Genomic DNA, 18,135 nt, shown 5'->3' with positions numbered 1-18,135 from the left:
GATGGTGGTTTACGGGCCTGCAGAAGAATGTAATCTAGCGGAGCAACAGCTCCACTCGCATAACTGCGCTGTTTATGCTATAATACCATCGCTGCAGCACGCCCGTGGCTTGCCCACTCAATTTTCAACTTAGGGTAGGCAACTCTCATTGAGCTGCCAGCTAGCTTTGCCTTGCGGGCCAAAAATAATGATCTTTTTCGCTTAGAACTGAACTTCGAAAACTGAATTGGGCGTACTTAGTTTTTTTTCGTTCAAACCGAAAAATTTTACCTTTACATATAGGGCAAGAGCGAAAGCAACCTTTTTGCTAATTGTAAAAGCGTCTCAGCTTTGTGCAAGTACGCACGTCTTCCCAATTACAGCAATATTACACCAACTATACTGGCCAATTTTCACCGGAGGCATCCGAAAGTGTGAACTGCGTAACAACCACAAGAGTATCCGTATGCCGCCTAAACTGGACCGCAGCCGCACTCCTCGCAAGAGGACCTGCCTGATACTTGACATGTTTATAGTGTTCCTCACTGGACATTGCAAGTTACATGAACTGCGCTTAAGTTCCGTGCTTATATACAGATATGACATTCAGGTCTAAGTCTGTACCGCATAATGATATTCAGCAAATATTTGTATGTGTAGTGGCTTTCGTTCCCGTATGAGGGCGTAACGATAGGCTCATGTCTGGAGTCACTGGGTATATGGCCCGTCTCGAGCCTCTCGGGTATGTGACCAAGCTCCAAAAACGACAAAAACTGGCAACTTTTACTTGAGCGCAAATCTCGACTGTGGTACAAAATCAAGGAAGGCCCACATCTTTCCACAGGTCCATGACGTCGCTTCCACGCGTCTTCAGCTCGATCCAGGCCTTCATCCTGGTTATCTGCTCCGGCTTGAAGTGGTTCTTCCAGTCCCCAACCACACCCTTGCGCACGAACTCCCCTTTTCCTTTCTTCTCCCACACGTCGCCGAAGTTCTCCTTCGCCGACTTGATGTACCGCTCCCTGACTTCCGAGGGAACAGCTTGCATGGTCTCCGTCCAGTTCATCAACTTCGCATTGATGGACTTCATGCTCTCCAGACTGGTCGCTGACAGCACCCTCTCCAGCCGCTCTGGGTGCTTGCGAAGGTTGTCGCCGCACTCTTCCTTGTCGAAGAAGTCTCCCAACTTGAGAACCCAGCCAGCCGTGTCCTTCTTGAGTTCCTCGTAGGTAACGAAAAGCACGTTGGGGTCGTTGCGGTGCTCGTACCAGGATAGCAGGTGGTCGAAGTAGTCACCGAAGTCAACTTTGCCCTCCACAAACATGTCGAAGAACTGGTCGAACGTGCCCTCTTCGAATCGGTACGTCGGGAGACGGCTGCGGCACCAAACATAACACTTCTTTCAGTAAATGTGCCCATTTCATTCTTTTTTTTTTCAGGTCAGTCAGCAAAATAAAGACTTTGCAAAGCATTTCATTGCTAGTGCCGCTACTCCCTGTGATCTCATTTCAACATTTTCTAGGCTATAAAGGTTCTCTTTTCAGATAGAGAACTTTCTTAGGCATTATAATGTTGTACTTTATCGATACAGGCCAACCTCAATTTGTCCTTGGCGTCCCCTAAAAGTACGCCTTTACGGTCTTGTGGCACCAAACGAAAAGTGCTTGGGGAAAACAATGTTTTAAAGTAAATTGTGAAACGAAGGGAAACCAGCATTTGAAACAAGTTCATCGAATTCCCTTTGTGATTACAGACACCTGTGGCTGGTTTCTTAAAAATATTATTGACTATTTCTTCATGTTTTGGAAGTAAAGAAGGCGCCATTTTTGAATTCCTATGGTAGTTTCTTCGTATATTGAAACAAACCAGCAGCGATCGAAATACCATACACGTGCATTTGCGGATGCGACAGTATTTTCATAGCATGACACTGCCCGCTGCTGTCTGTCACACTCCTCGCAGCTCAGAGCACTCATGCGGTTATGCAAAGAGGCCAACAGCAACCACTAGTTTCTATTCTGCAGCAGCAAACAACGCATGTGACGGACGTTATGTACAGTCTCTGCGAAAAGTTTGAGGACGACAACTGTCAGTCTTGGATCGGACGGTCTGGCAGTGTTATTTCCCATGGCACCAGTCTGAAGAGGGTTGCAAGGCTACGTTAAGTCCACTGCTACGTTTACCGGCAGCAAACCGTGTGACCTGGGTACTTTTCACAGAGGCGGTACGAACACTTGAGTCAATTCTTAGATGTTTAACTTAGTTAGCGAGAAAGAACACAAACGCGTACCTGGTGTGGTAGTAGAAGGACACGCAGCAGTCGTAAGGGTTGCGAGCCACGTACACGTACTTGGCCTTGGCCGAGTACGGCTGCTTGTCGAAAGGCAGGTGAGTCTTGATGACACCAGGTCGGGCCATAGCGCGGGCTCCTTCGGCGCCCGAGACTTCGAGGAACGGCATGGCCTTCCACCGCTCCTCGCCCATGGTCTCTTGCTCGGCGCCGCTCGTCAGCACGGCGTAGGCAATGTGGTGCATCCACGTGCTCCCGCACTTTGGGTAGCTGATGACAAAGACGTCGTCGTCCAGCGGTTCGTACGAGAGCGCGGACCGAATGACCCAGTCCGCGAAGAGCCGGTTCACGTGAAGACCCATGACCTCGTGGTAGACGGAACGGGGGTCACACGGAGTGACCTGCGAAGATGTTTTTTTTTTAAGTAAATACTCGTAAATCAAAACATCCTACTTCCGATCATGCGCACAAGACCCTGCCAAGTGCCCGCATTGGTTACTGTACTCAGTTTGAATGGAATAGGCTGCGTTTTCGTCTGTCCCAATTCAAAACGAACAGGTACATCAAACACAAATTTGCGCCTAGGCGGATCTTTTGCTCTGAAGAATTTATTAGGAATACCTTTCAACGTTTCGACTCCGCCATTAACACGAACTTTAACCTACGACGCTGGCTTTCCTAAGCGGATGGCTATGAACGAACAAATTTTGCGATTGTACAAAGCGTTCAGGAATGGTTTGTTGGAACGATAAAACAAGACGTAGCAAATAAACGCCCATCTGCTTCCGCAACACAGATAGTGCTGATCCTGCAGGCGCGCCTACTGTATGCACTCGTGCCAGTGTATCACATCATAGCAAGTGTTTGCTTGAACGTTTACTGTGACCACAAGTGCGCTACAAGCGAAGTACATGTGCTTGACGGCAGGTTTCCCTTGGCCACCGGAAATGTTTATCGTATAATGAAATTGAATGTATTTCGGTTTATGAGGGTGTAACGTCCCAAAGCGACTCAGGCTAGTAGGGGCGCCGTAGTGAATGGCTCCGGAAATTTCAACCACATGGGGTTCTTTAACGTGCACTGACACCGCACATTACACGAACCTCAATAATTCCGCCGCCATCAAAATGCGACCGCAGCCAACGGAACCGAACCCGCGTCTTTGAGGTCAGCAGCCGAGTGCCATAACCACCGAGTCACCGCGGTGGCTTTTGTCGGTTGTTTGTATGCTCTAAAACGCAGCCCTGATTTCACTTCCGAAGTGAAGCATATGCCATTTACGCACAGCAAACAGCCTGCTTATACCAGGTGCGTGTAGACTTTTGTACTTCGCCTCTTTTGCCTCTCTTTGTGTGACCAAAACCCGATGAATGCAATTCTGTCCAAGCCACTGCTCACAAAATCGGGCGCTCGAAACAGCTCTGAAGCGGCAGACAGATTTCTAGAACTATTTTGGTCTGATTTACATGGGTTTAACGTCCCAAAGCGACTCAGGCTATGAGAGACGCCGTAGTGAAGGGCTCCGGAAATTTCGATCACTTGGGGTTCTTTAACGTGCACTGACATCGCACAGTACACGGGCTTCTAGAATTTCGCCTTTTCCAAAATTCCACCGCGGCGGCCGGGATTGAACCCGCGTCTTTCGGGCCAGCAGCCGAGCGCCATAACCACTCAGCCACCGCGGCGGCACATTTCTAGAACTGTACCTCTCGGTCATTAAGGCAAATTACTGGTCCTGTTGGTACGCTAACATCGTGAAATTCCTGGCGACACAAGAGGCGAGGACGAAATAAGAAAACAACGAGTGTTTATTACCTAAAAATTGTGCTGGAAGTCAGCACTTGTAGAGTCTTTGTGCTCGTCCCGTGTCGCGCTTAACGTCGAGACTTTCGAGTTTAGTTTCCACTCACTTCGGGGTGGTGATGGCGCTGGCTCCTTCCCACAAGCAGCCAGGCTTTGAACGTTTGTGTTTCTGTGAAGGTTTCGGTGTCACTGTGCAACAACTGCCCGCCGCATAGGCACCACTACCAAAAATATCGATCGTGAATGCATGCCCGGCGCTCAAGGCACACTTCTTGCCGTATTAGTGAATAGGATGCTCCATTTAGGACTCCGGAAACGAAAATTCGCAAGCAACTGCGAGCTTCATCATGCGGAAAATGAAACTCAGCTTGCTGTTGGTGGCTGAGCAAGTTGTATGCTTGCCGATTAGCCAACTCAAGTATCATTCCTCGGAGGATACTACAGTAGCAGATGCGCGTGCGTCGTGACGTACTAATGGCCAATCGATCCAATAATGTCCGCTACATCTGTGTACGAACCTGCACTATCACTTGCGGTCACCGCTGGCACCGCGACTACACAACGCTTCGAACCTGGCTCTTCAAAAATTTCACTGGGTTTTGCAAAATTTGAAACGAATATGCGCTTCTTAAAAGCTGGAAAGCGCAAGCCACTGAAATTGCGCGAGTAATTTATTTTAATTAATCATCACATTACCCACAGCACCTGTTTGGCATTACAGTGGGGAGAAGGGAAGGGGCGGAATAGTTACAGCATAATCATACGACATATTGGCAGGAAATAAAGAAAAAATATTCACAGAAAAAACAATGCAGCGTAATTCGATGAAAACAAAGAATAAAATTACAGTAGTATGGCAAACGATTCATTACATTTTGTTGAAACGACTTCCCGAGGCAACGTTTTGCATTAATTTATTGTTTTTGGAAAAATGATATTACTAAATGAATTCTGCATTTCATTTCTTTTACTTTGAAAGGGTGATCCCTTCTTGCAGATATACAGTCGGAGTGCATCCGCATAAACGCCGTGAACGGCTGGAAAAGAAAGCTCCACAGCTTTCTGGGAAAACTTAGTTTGCTTCCCTTTGTAGCCGTAATGCTCGGTTCACTTGAATGCTAGTGTGCAACTTAAGTGGTCCCCTTAAATGCTTTCGGTGGTGGTCCAGGGTTCGAGTCCCTAACCAGGGCGAAATTTTCTTCAGCCACGAGGTGGTACGAAAAAGTCATGCATTTCCCACCCAGTCGCATGACAGCCTTCGTTGGTGGATAATGAGTAATTACTCTATAACCGAAGTCTATTCCACCGTGGTGGATTCCCCTTGATACATCGAATTAACAAGTCATTGCAGTAGAAAGAGGCAGCAGCCTTGCTATGCGATGGTATTAAGTTAGGCGAGCCCGGTTAAACAAGTGTACAGTGCATTTAATTTCAACCCCAAATTTCCGCAGCTTGAATTCGCGCATGTGGTCCAAGGACGCCGGATATTTGAGGTAAACGGGCTGTTCCGACCACAGTACACAGCGTTGTATGCGCCAACTGAAGTGGGATTCATCCACTGTTTCACATCTTCGCTATAAGCATCCAAAAAACGCTGTACTTACTTGACCACCTTGCGTAGTGGTTTCCTCAGAAGACGCCATGTTGCACACTTGACGTAGCCCTTGTCAGCCCTGTAGAGAAGTCACAATGCAGTACAAGTAGTTAAAATGACAGCGCTTGCTTGCGTACTAGTCAAGAAGGATACACCATGTCGTTTGAGGCAGTAATACCTAGCACAAAAATATGCACTTCACTTTACCGACTCGAATCGAGACCAGTTGTTTTTTTATACAGCATTTTACTAAAGGCGCAGAATAGCTCCTAGTGCCAATTGTGAGGATTTCAATTGGCTGATATTGCACTTTATATGTTGTGTAAGCTCAGCGGAGACCAGGACGGCATAAAGAAAGGTTTATGGGAGTTTTAACGTCCCAAAGCGACTCAGGCTACGAGGGACGCCGTAGTGAAGGGCTCCGGAAATTTCGACCAATTGGGGTTCTTTTACGTGCACTGACATCACACAGCGCACGGGCCTCTAGAATTTCGCCTCCATCGAAACTCGACCGCCGCGGCCGGGATCGAACCCGCGTCTTTCGGGCCGGCAGCCGAGCGCCATAACCACTCAGCCAACGCAGCGGCTAACAAAGAAAGACACTTTCAACCATCCATGGGAGCGTAAACTCGTGAAAATTTTTTTTACAATAAACAGTGGCAGCACTGAGGGCGCACAAGACTCATCATTGTGAGAGGCGGAAACGATGGACAGAATGGGCACGCATTTTGCTACAGCCCCCTCTTGTTTCTGCTTGCACAAGTTGCCAGGTAATTCGCGAACTGTTTCTTCCCAGAACGGAACACTTTCCGAAAACACGTTTCGACCTTCTGCAAACGAAGGTGAATAAGCTATCATCCTCCATCGTTACCTTGTTTCAGTTCTCATGAAGGCGGCAATTTCGACTTCCCCTACTCTGTCCTGCCCAACATCGGTACTTTTCATTTTAAACAAAGAAGTTTATCTGCCTTTGTTAGCCTATTTCCTCTGATTCCATTAGTAGCTTCTTGCGCACCGCACCTCGGCCACTTAAATATGAGTGTGGAGGAGAGGCAAATTGTAATTGCTAATGACTGGCCGACAACAGTTTTCCTGCACTTATTGGTGCTTCTCAGAAGGACACTGACTTGATTTTCGCCCACGACACGCTGTGCTGCTTTTCTTTAGCTGTTCTTCACAGCGGCACGATAGCAGTCCACGCAAGAAACACGACAAAGCGCACACATCTATACGTAGGGGCTACTGCACTCTACAGACAAAGCTGCTCTAACAGCTTACCCGAGGTACGAAAAGACGTTTCCGTCGAGCGATCCCTGGTACACCTTCCCTTCAAAGCGGAGTCAGCTGAACTGAATCCTACATCCTCATGACACCGGCTGAAAAGCCGTCCGCTATTATTCGCAATATTTCCGCAGAATTGCCCTGCATTCAAAAGGAAACGCCTCCTCGAAAGTAATTTTGTAAAAACCGACACATAACGGAAACGCGCTAAAGTGCAATGCACGACCGAACAAAACGACTTCCCTTTCAAGCGGATGCAGCAGGTGCTCTTCGTCGACGTGTCCCGGTCCGTGTGCTCAGCACGACAGGAGCGCGCCGAGGGTATTGCAGGTCGAAAGTGAAGCGCCTCTTCCACAGTGGCGCCCCCGTGTCTTACGAGCTGACGTCGGATTCCACGGCAGCAGAAAGGAAAAAAAGAGGGAAAGGGAGGAAGGATTCGGAGATCATCAAGCGGTCGACAACCGCCGTGTAATAACGGTGTTTTGTCCGTCGCCGCCTGCTGCTGACCTTCGGAGCTGCCTAGCCCTGGTTCACTTCAGTGAACGGGAGGAGGCATTTACACGTGGCGTACGTATCCTTCTGTATCTAGGCCGCGCGTGTCTGAAGGAAAGAGCCGAACAGAACGAGAGGAAAAAACACATAAATATAAAAGGACACCTGATGCAGCCCTTGGCGTCATTTCTGTCTATGTCGCCGTTAGCGGGCATGCGTGACAGACATGGCGCGGTGACTCGATGTTGGGGGCGTTTCGGTGAATGCCAAACGCGAGATCTCCGGTGCGCTTACGTGTGCACGGTCTTGGTGCGCGTGGTTGCGCAGCAAAAAAAAAAAAAAAAAAGCTCGAAGTAAGAATTTGCGATTAAAGTTTTGAATTTCCTTCGTTTCGTAACCTCTGAGGCCTACAGTGTACAAATGCGCCAGAAGTGGCCTATGTATTTTGATATATAATAATACTGCGCTTCTCAGAGCAATAAACCAAGATAATTTCTTTTAAGGTACGTAATTATGCGCGGACACTCCAACGCGCTGTCGATGTCCGATAAAACGCTGACATCACAACCGGAAGTTTTGTTTAAGGGCACTGTACATTGAATGTTTTCAGTGGGTAATTATTCCTTCCAAATTACAATTACCGCTGTTCAACTGCAGTGGCGTATCCAGAAATTTTGTTCGGGGGGGCTCATGTTGCAGGGTGGCCTCCTCATAGAATCTGAGTAGGAATCAAACTCAAGAATAATAACTGCATTGCAATTGACAATCCCATTGTGTATTAGATAGCGGTGCGCACTGTCTAGACGAGTGAAATATGTATTCTTTAGATAAAAGAATGTGATCGTATGTCTTAAAGATCGTCGCAGACATAACTGATACCAATGGTTCCATGTTTCTGCGTATTTAATTGGTAAAAAAAATATTACAAGAAGTCTAAAACTTTATCAGTCCGAAACCAGCAAAGCCGTGCATGGCACTGATGTGAAAAACGTAACGGACATGAAATGAGCAAATGCAGAGGACAAACATTTTAATGAACATTTGTCGTTCAAGAACCTGTAGATTTTTGTACATATCCAACGGCCAGGGAAAAATCTCAATGACGCTGTCCTTCGCTCTAGTCTACTGAACAGCAGCAGCTGTCACCAGTCATGTAGTGCGAGTAATTGCATCGAAATTTTATTCGCAACAGAGAGCACATGCATTTCTGCAAAATATACATTAGAAATGCGAAGATACAACTTGACAAAGGACAAGAAAGTGTCACTGGAAACAAAGTCACTGTATGCATGCACAAAAGCTCCCAACAGGGTATTTAAATACACGTATGTCTCCATTAACTTTACGTATCTAAGCAAAAGTCACTGTATACAATGCGTCAAACAGGGCAAATGGACATCTTGCGCAATCGCAGATAGTAAACTTTACACGCGGAAAGACAGACGATCCAGCAAGAACAAAACTATGATTGCAGAAGTCGCGATATGCATGTACTTGGGCCATGCTGCGGTCGCGACAGCACCATATAGATAGAATAATAGAGGAACAATGCAGAAATCAATACGAAAGTATGTATTTTATAACTGCTTGCACGGCGACAATTATTCTGCCCCCATAATTACGGAGGGTATTCCTTTTATTAAAAAAAACGTAAAATCAGGTAGACAAAAAATGACAAACGAAAGCCACGAATGATGCCGCAAGTTGAAATAACCAATATCCGAGAGTGTAGGCTGGGAAACCCCGCATGGGCAGGGCTTTCAATGAGCAAGGTCAATAAAAATCGGTTATTGATGTCCTCAAAATTTTTGTATTCGCATGGTAATTTTGATCATGTTGCTAACTGTTACAATGAATGGCGCAAATTTCTGCAGTATGAACAGTCGCACATTTTCGTAATTGCCCGTTCGCGCCAGAATGTCTTTTCTAGGTCGAAAAAGGCATTGTGTAGATGACAAAACTCGTAATGACTTCCGGCGCCGGTGGTTGTTTTGGTCAGCGGTGCGTGACAGTTCGAGAAAAATTGTGCTTTCAGCTTTGCCGCTGTCACTTCAGTTATACCCATCGCAGTTCAAATGGCACTGGCAGTGCGCTATATCGGTAGTAAAATCCAAAGTTACCACCACGACAGTCAGCGACAAGCGCACTTAAAAATTAAGTTGTTGCACAGGGACGGTCAGCTGTTGCAGTTTTTGTGGTTGCACCATATCTGTTGCATTCTGGCGCTAAACTCATTCACTTTCCTAAAAGAAATAGCTGTATCTGTTTTACTGACCAGTGATCATTAAGTTTCGTGAAGTTTGTTGCACGTGTTATGCCGGACTACTCCTGGTAGGGAGTTTTAGCGAACAACATCTCAACGCGATAACGTTAAGGCTCCCGCTCAGTGGAAAGGCCGGCGTCATAACGGCGGCGTTGTTGTGTCTAAAAACCACTTCATGCGTGACGTCACGTGTGCATGTCCAGGTTGCAAACAATTGAAAAGAGAAATGGAAATATAAATTAGCGGTCGACGCACGCCTCAAATGACTGAAATTTATAGAGCGATTGATTTTACATAAAGAAAATTGCCATAAATTATAATCGGGTAGCAGCAGTCAGTCACGGCCGACTAGGCCACGTAGGCACGTTGACTTGGCTAAGGTAAAAAGGGGGGGAGGTGATGACTTAATTTGAAGCTTAGTAATGTGGTAATCAGTAGAATGAACTGGAGAAGCGCTAATTAGTGAGATACTAATCACTGTGTGTGGATAATAATAATGCCGTGCGATAATTCAAAGCCAAGAATGTGGAAACTTTGTGTGAGAAATGTGCGAATGTGAACAATGAACAGTGACTGTGTGAAGAGAAACCGCTGAAGGAAGTCATTACCGCGGTCTCGTCATATCCTAGAAGGCGGAGCTTAAGTGAGCCCCTAATTTCTGGTCATCTCTATAGTCTCCTCCGTGCGGACGTGTTGATATTAAAAATTGGTTATTCGGGGGAAAGGAAATGGCGCAGTATCGTCTCATATATAGTTGGACACCTGAAGCGCGCCGTAGGGGATGGGATAAAGGAGGGAGTGAAAGAAGAAAGGAAGACAGAGGTGCGGTAATGAAGGGCTCCGGAATAATTTCGACCACCTGGGGATCTTTAACGTGCACTGACATCGCACAGCGCACGGGCGCCTTAGCGTTTTGTCTCCATAAAAACGCAGCCGCCGTGGTCGGGTTCGAACCCGGGAACTCCGGATCAGTAGCCGAGCGCGCTAACCTCTGAACCACTGCATCAGGTTGCAGCATGAGTATTTTACTCGCAGGAATTTGTCTGAAAAGCGGTTGTATTAAGCATCGTACTGTTCTGTACACATTCGGGATTTGCAAAATTATAGAGGTAGGTTTCAACCCGAGGTGCGTAATTTAATGCTGTTGCCCCACTATCAGAATTGTAATGTATGAATCGTGGGGATTAAAGTCCCTGTTTGACGCATGCGCTGTGAGGATTCATGTACTGGATTAATCTAGAGCATCTGGGGTCCTTCAACACGCTCTGACAACGCACAGAACACGGGCGTTTTTGCGTTTCTCCTCGATCAAAGCATACGGCCACCGCGGCCGGTGTCCGACCCGCGTTATGTGGGCCAGCAGCTATTACACCAAAGCTACTGAGCCACTACGGTGGTAGTAGTTGTACTACCTATAGAGACGCAGTTGCGGGCCTAGTTGGCCTTCTGGGAGTCTTGCGATCAAGGAATAGGTGAAAATCTTGCTTATTTCTTCTCACTCAGAATTAATTCCTTCTTATAGTATATAAAGAAGTCGCAAACAAATTGAAACTCAAATTTTATATTCCCAGTTGGCGTAGCTGGCGGCGGACGTGATGCATGCAGAAATCATTGCCGTTAAAAAGCCGCCCATCAGGTACGAATCCGATAATCTTGAGACCTAACTCGCTTTGCCATCCCACCGTGTACTACAAAGGTATCTACGCCGGCACTGGAATAACTGGTACGGATCTATGATAGCAGCAGCAACGCAGCGAGACGTAAGTACAAAGCAGTGAAAAAGGCCACACAAGCGCGTGTCCTCCTTTTGTCAAACGGCGCTGCTGTTCGTGTTGCGGATTATTATATAAAAAAAAATATCTACAGCGTTAACGACACTCACAAGGTCTGCCGTGTGCCAGGGACCTCCAAAGCCAGCTGTGTAGAAAAGCCTGCTCACTTTAAATTGGAAACAGCGCCGGTTATCGAGCATTGTCGAAGTGATAGCCGACAGATAAAGCGGGCTAAGGCCCGATTAGAAAAGCGAAGACTGTGGACCCCGGCCAGATAGTGGCCAGATAAGAGTACTACTTTCGGTGACTTATCACTAGCTGGGCTGTTTGAGAAACTGCGATGTTTGCCGAAGTGTTAACCTCAGGAAAACAACAATGCCCGAAAGCTTACCAAGAGATATTAGGTGGCTTCTGGATGCGGTTCCGAGTGCATGTGTTAACTGAGACAACTAACTGAAAAACTCTCCTCGAAAGGTGAACACGCCTGGTGTTAGAATTTTACGCTATTTGTAGATTCATGTCACAGTTTCGGCCGAACAGGACGAAGAAATTTTCCGTGGTGTGGTGGTTACTTACACTTCTTTAAAAATGATCCTGCGAAATGGAAGAACCAAGCGGTGTGGCGAAGTTCATGTATTATGCTCAGGTTTCATTAAAGGACAGACTACGTTAGCGCATTCAATCCGAGAAGGATAAGCCTGAAGGGATAACCTCCAAATCGCCTCAGATTACACATACTGAGCATACATACATGGAGATTGGGAACGGATTGGTACTTATCTAAGAATAAAATCCGTTTGGTCTGTTGTGAGTGCATGTACGGTTTACGGATTATGCAGGTTTAACGTCTCAAAGCCGTAGTGAACAGCTCCGGAAATTTCGACCACCTGGGGTTCTTTAACGTGTACTGACATCGCCCAGCCGGGCCTGTAGAATTTCGCTTCCATCGAAATTCGACCGCGGCGGCTGGGGTCGAACCCCCGTCTTTCGGGTCAGAAGCCGAGCGCCATAACCGCTGAGTCACCGCGCGGCTGCCGCTGCATTTACGCCCAGCCTTTATCAATAATACATAGGACGTTGGGTTTCGCTTTACTTACTGAAATATTAATCTTGTTTTGCCAATGCACCCTTCCAAATTTCTCCGGGTTGAAAGGACATTTCGTTACCTCCCTTCTAGAGCTTACGAGCATAATGAAGGTATAGATTTAACGGCTATAAAGTCCATGCACGCCCTCTCCGTATTCTTCCTAACCATGGTTACAACCTTTACGTCAACGCCTCTTGACAGATAGCCGTTGCCTTGTAAACAAACTTCATGGCGGGCTAATCTGGAAACGTCGAATTCATCTGAGATCAGGTGATTCTGAAGGGTATTTTGATTGTTGATATTATAATGAAAGCGGAAATTTTCAAACATCGTTTCTATTCGATTTTCATGGTCAAGGTCATAAAAATTAAGTACTTGAGCAAATATTGACTTCAAAGGTGTTTCAAAGCTTTCTGAAGAATCGAGTCTCCACGTTTATATTTTTGAGCAATGACTGGATAAAAAAAATAGGCCGTGGCTTAGCTCTGGTTAAGCCTGGATATACAAGCGAAAAGGCAGTCGTACCAAAAGGTCGTTGTAACGGCGAGTCTTGGGATTTTCCTCTTCTGACTCTCGTTTCCTCTTCCACACTCGCTTGGCTGCTGCTGGCTGAAGATGCGGCCAAGACACGCTTTTCGGCTTCTTTCCGACGTCGTTTAGCAAGGCGTATTTCCCGTTGTTCAGGCATTTCGCCTGCACGTTTAGCTTTGGCTTTATCATTTGTTCGCTGTTATGCAGCTAAATCCCAAGCGAGTACTTCTTGATCGGACGAATTTAGTTTCTTAGCTTTTCTGCGTAGTCTACCAGCAACCGCACTCTCCTTACCTTCTATGTCGAGTGCGCACGCCTGTTCTCTGGCAGGCGGTCATATAGTCGGCCTCCGCGATAAACACTCGTTTGCGGGGAACGTCAAACGATGACGCAGAGCGCGCGGCAGTGGCTACCTGCGCCGCGCGTGACGTCACGCGCGGCAGCGGCGCAAGGTCAGGCGATGGAGTCGGCGGCGGCCAGCTGCGCCGTACGGGACGTCACTCGTGCTCCGACATACGCCGGCTCGCGCGAAGCGCGGTGTTTACTAGCGTAGTGAAGCTTTTCGCTTCAAAACTGCTGACCCCACTTCTACAGGTCATTGAAAGGGTGCAATATGATGGGGCTGCAAAGGGCCAGAAAAACCTTTTCTCCGCTTCCCCCTCCTCTCCGCCCCTGTTGTCTAGGAGCGGTAATTACACCGAAAGAGTAGTCGGCCAAGTAACTAGAAACGGGTGTATTTTTGGCAAGGACCGCACAAACATCGTATTAGAAAGGAGGATGAAAAAGATTTTCAGCTGAGCTGTAACCAAACCTATGAGAGTGATGTCTTGCAGACCATGAGCGCTGCCGGAAGGAGCGCCGCTAAAGTCCCTGTGGTGGCCGATTTTGAAAACACCGTCGTGGTCTGCCGACCACGGTTCCTGGCTTTCATGCACTTCCCGTCCACGCTTAGTGCCTTGTGGCTCCGACAGCGGCTCACCTTAGCAGCTGAGTCTTCATCTCTGTTGCCAGTGAAGAATATTTCTGTGAGTGCAGCATTACCAGGTGATCGGCGCCCGTGATAATGGTTGCATCTGCGATGTTTCTGCAGTGTGGGAACTTGATTGCTTATCGCAACGCAAGAGCAACGACGGCAGACTTTACGAACTGCAGCTGATTGTAGTTGTTTGTTTCTCGAACTTCGCAACTGCGCATTTGCGCTGAGCAGCTTTGAAGCCCCGACACCTCAATACAGTGAAAAAAAATGAAAAATGAAAATTGTTTTTTGGGGAAAAGAAGTGGCGCAGTATCTGTCTCACATCTCGGTGGACACCCTAGCCATGCAGTAAGAGAAGGGATAAAGGAGGGCCTGGAAGAAGAAAGGAAGAAAGAGGTGCCGTAGTGGAGGGATCTGGACTAATTTCGACCACCTGGGGGATCTTTAACGTGCACTGACATCGCACATCACACGGGCGCCTTAGCGTTCCACCTCCATGGAAACGCAGCCTCCGCGATCGGGTTTGAACCCGGGAACTCCGGATCAGTAGCCGAGCGCCCTAGCCACTGAGCCCCCGCGGAGGGTAAAGCCAATGTCGAAGATTTGTCTTGTTACGTACAGAAACCATGCGCCAAGGAGGGTCGGCTACGCATCCGCGCATCTTACGCTGTTGAGAGCATTTGAAAGCATCGCCGTTAACTTACTACGACAATAAAAACCTCGCCCTTCGGGGCAGTCTCTCAAAAGCTTTGGGGGACCGGCGAAGGTTCGATTATATTACATTCAATTGCAACAACGTAACTCAGTCTGACGGCTGAGCAGGCTGTACAGCAGGCCTGAGGGGAATATAACACGCCTCCTAAGCGGACTTCAGGATCCAGCTGCAAACGCATCAAGCTTGTTCGCTTTGGAAGCACTACGATATGGCAGCGGAGCTACGCTTGGTCTCTCATAAACATTGTGATGACCCCCATAATGCGCAGGTCCACACGGGACGGAGAGGCAAAGAGACACCGTATGGCTCAGTTTAAACAAACAGGTATATTCAATAATTACACATGATTAAGATTATACATCAGAGGCTGGGGCGTCCGAGCTTACGTGCCGACGACTTCATGGGGGCGATGGAGTGGCTCCGGAGTTGGGCTCGAGCGGTTGCTGGCAGAAGCTGCACGCCGTCGGGCTTCGGCGCTGAAGGCCCTCTTGGCGAACGATGTCGTCCTGAGCGTGTATGCAGTAGAATTTCAATAGTCGTCCCTTTCTTCGAGGATGGTTCACAAACCCTTCCTCTAGTGTCCTTCGGCTTGGAAGATGAACAGGAGGCGAGCTTGTAGATGATGACAGCAGAGCATAATTTTACAACATACATATACAGAGAGTTAAACTGGAAAAAGCAGAACTGAATTTACAAAAGAACAAACTTTGCACTACTTTACTCATCGACCGGGCAGGTTAGTGCCTAAGTAGCATCACATTACATGCTAAGCATGGAGCCCCAGCTCAGACTGGACTGCATCCGTTTACATGTGCTTTTAAGCACTTGATTAACAAAGGACTAAGGGCGGTCATTTCCAGTGGCCCGCCCAAAGCATCAATTCTCCAATCCAAAATAACATGCGAGATGGGGACAACCCCTTGGGTTGGGCTTAGCCTCGAACCCAGAGTCTGTTAACAATACAAACTAAATAAACAACAAAAACGCCACCACTCTCTCTCAAGTGAGAGTATACACAGGCTCTCTCTTCGGAGCTAATTCACTAGCGCCTGTCTTTCCACATTCTTGGCGAGTACTGCCTGTCCGCCATGACAGGTGTCCGTCACGGCCCTTCTGGGAATGCGCTTTTGTTCACGAGGCACGGCGGGAAGCTGTGGGTGCCTTCCCGGCGATAGCCCACGTCGAAAGGGGAAGGAGGGAAAGAATGTTGTCTTCGCGGTAGCGCATAGCGTCGGCTGTGGTACGGCGCGCTCTGGCACGCTGACAGCTCCCTTGTCCTGGAATGTGCCCGGGAGGGCCGCACCTGGAACGGCCACGCAAATTGGGGAGGATAAAGCCTGTTTCCCCGCGGCGGCGGCGGCGGGTCCGGTTGTTCTGGTCGTCACTCAAAGAGCATGGCTGGGTAATTGATGATGCCGCTGTCACGGCGGCGGGTCCCTTCGTTCTGGTCGTCACTCAAAGTGCATGGCTGGGTAATTGATGATGCCGCTGTCATCTGGGTCTCCGTCTATGCCGCGCCGTGGAACGCGGAACCTCGCAGCACACAAGGAATGTCACACTCGCTCACCCTCCAGAAGAATGTTCTCCGAACATATGAGTCCCTGCAGCTCCCCTTGTCTTTCTGAATCGCCTCGCACAGTGCGCCCGACAAAACACTTTTCGCTGCACTCAACACCACTGCACAACACCAATGCCTCCGCTGTCATAACTGGCGTCTCCAGGGGCAGCACTGATCTTCTTTTACAGATAAACATGAAACTCAGCACCCAAGCCTCTCCTTTCTAGTCCAAACTGGACGAAATAAATTTACCACAGTGACAAAGGAGCTCCCACTTCTAGCACGATCACGGCACAGACAAAAATATAGATAACGAAAGGAAGTAGGGCAGGTTCTGCATGCGCTCCGCATGCTCTCCTGTGAAGGTGTTACTTAATGACAGAAAGGTTTAACTATTAACTCCGATAACTTAACACATACGCATATAGCAATGTTATGAGCTGCGGCATTACACAATTCTAACCAGTTCACAACTCCGCTCTGTTTAAGCCATTAGTCCGACTTAGCTTTCCGATTTCGCAGCGGATATCGGCCTTCATGAGTCATACTAAGTAAGTCTGTGCCCCTTTGTCTGCTTTGGGACTCGCGAGGGCTCGTGGCAGGAGCCTCTCCTGGCGTTATCTGCGCGGCAACCTCGCGCGCTTCTTCTTCTAGCAATGCATGAAGTAAATCCGGTGGCATTCCGGCCGTCACCTCGGGCGCCTGCCGAACAAATGCAGGAGAGGGCGTTTCTTGCGAACTATCTGCGCGCTCCGCTTCACTTCTGTCCCCATCAAAATCCGCGCTTTCCCTTTCCTCATTTCGTGAATACTGAACCGGTGCCGACTTGAGGCGATTTGCGTGTATCCTTATCAAACGCCGGTTCACGTCTCGGACTCTGAAGTTTACCGGAGAAAGCTTCTCGACAACCTCGCACGGTCCTCTCCACTTCGTCTGGAACTTACGAGCTACCCCAATCTGCCTTTGGCAGTTTTCAATGTACACGCTGTCCCCCACATCAAACGGCGCGTCTCTAGCACTGCGATCGTGCACCTCCTTCCTGCGCTTCGCCGCTTTCTTTAAGGACTCCTTTGCGATGTCCCTCGCCACTTGCAAGCGCGATTCTAGCTCAACCTTATAGTCGTCCAGTGAAGCGTATGGGACACGACGGGGGCCCTCTGGCACTTCACTAGGCTGGTCCGGGTCTCGGCCGTAGAGAAGAAAGAACGGCGATTCGCCCGTGCTCTCGTGTGCTGCGGAATTGTAGCCAAACATTGCATACGGGAGCCACAAGTCCCAGTCCCGCTGGTCGCGCGAAACAAAATGCGACAGGAACCCGGCCACGGTTTGGTTCAGTCGCTCCACCGCGCCGTTGCAAGCCGGATGGTACGGTGTTGTCTGCTTCTTAGCGATCTTAAGCAGCTCGCAAACTCTCCTCATTAGCTGCGACACGAAGTTCGTTCCCCGATCTGTCAAGAGTTGCCTCGGGGGTCCATGTCGGAGCCCGATCTGTTCGACAAATGCTCTTGCAACCGTGTCTGCCTTCTGATCTGGGAGTGCTACCGCTTCCGCGTATTTTGAAAGGTGATCGACAAATACTAAAATGTACTTGTTTCCGGAAGTGGTCGTGGGCAATGGGCCCATTATGTCCATACCTGTCCGCTCGAAGGGAGCCGAAACCTCAGGGAACGGCTGAATTGGAGCTGGTCTTCGTCCCTTGGGTGTTTTTCTTTCGAGACAGGAATGACACTTCGCACAGTAGTCTCTAACATCCTGTCGCATGCCACTCCAAAAGTACAAACGCTCCACACGCCT

The 18,135-nt window shown here is 48.4% G+C and overlaps 1 protein-coding gene across 2 annotated transcripts; it reads right to left on the bottom strand.

Moving 5' to 3' along the window:
• Positions 1–746: 746 nt before the first annotated feature.
• LOC144132787 (amine sulfotransferase-like) lies at positions 747–7,291 on the bottom strand. Of its 2 annotated transcripts, none has more exons than XM_077665441.1 (4): positions 7,193–7,291; positions 5,677–5,747; positions 2,270–2,670; positions 747–1,355 (listed from the first exon to the last, which is right to left on the bottom strand). In XM_077665441.1, the coding sequence occupies exons 2-4, from the start codon at positions 5,713–5,715 to the stop codon at positions 797–799; spliced, it is 999 nt and encodes a 332-aa protein (XP_077521567.1). In that variant the 5' UTR covers positions 5,716–5,747; positions 7,193–7,291; the 3' UTR covers positions 747–796. The 2 variants fall into 2 exon arrangements, with proteins under 2 accessions (XP_077521567.1, XP_077521568.1); XM_077665442.1 differs by lacking the exon at positions 7,193–7,291 and adding an exon at positions 6,945–7,176 and having other exon boundaries at positions 5,677–5,745.
• Positions 7,292–18,135: the final 10,844 nt, after the last annotated feature.

The sequence above is a fragment of the Amblyomma americanum genome, chromosome 5 (genome assembly GCF_052857255.1).
Source record: "Amblyomma americanum isolate KBUSLIRL-KWMA chromosome 5, ASM5285725v1, whole genome shotgun sequence".
Lineage (NCBI taxonomy): Eukaryota > Metazoa > Arthropoda > Arachnida > Ixodida > Ixodidae > Amblyomma > Amblyomma americanum.
The sequence above is the reverse complement of the archived record's forward strand: the minus strand, read 5'-3'. Positions and strand labels throughout refer to the sequence as shown.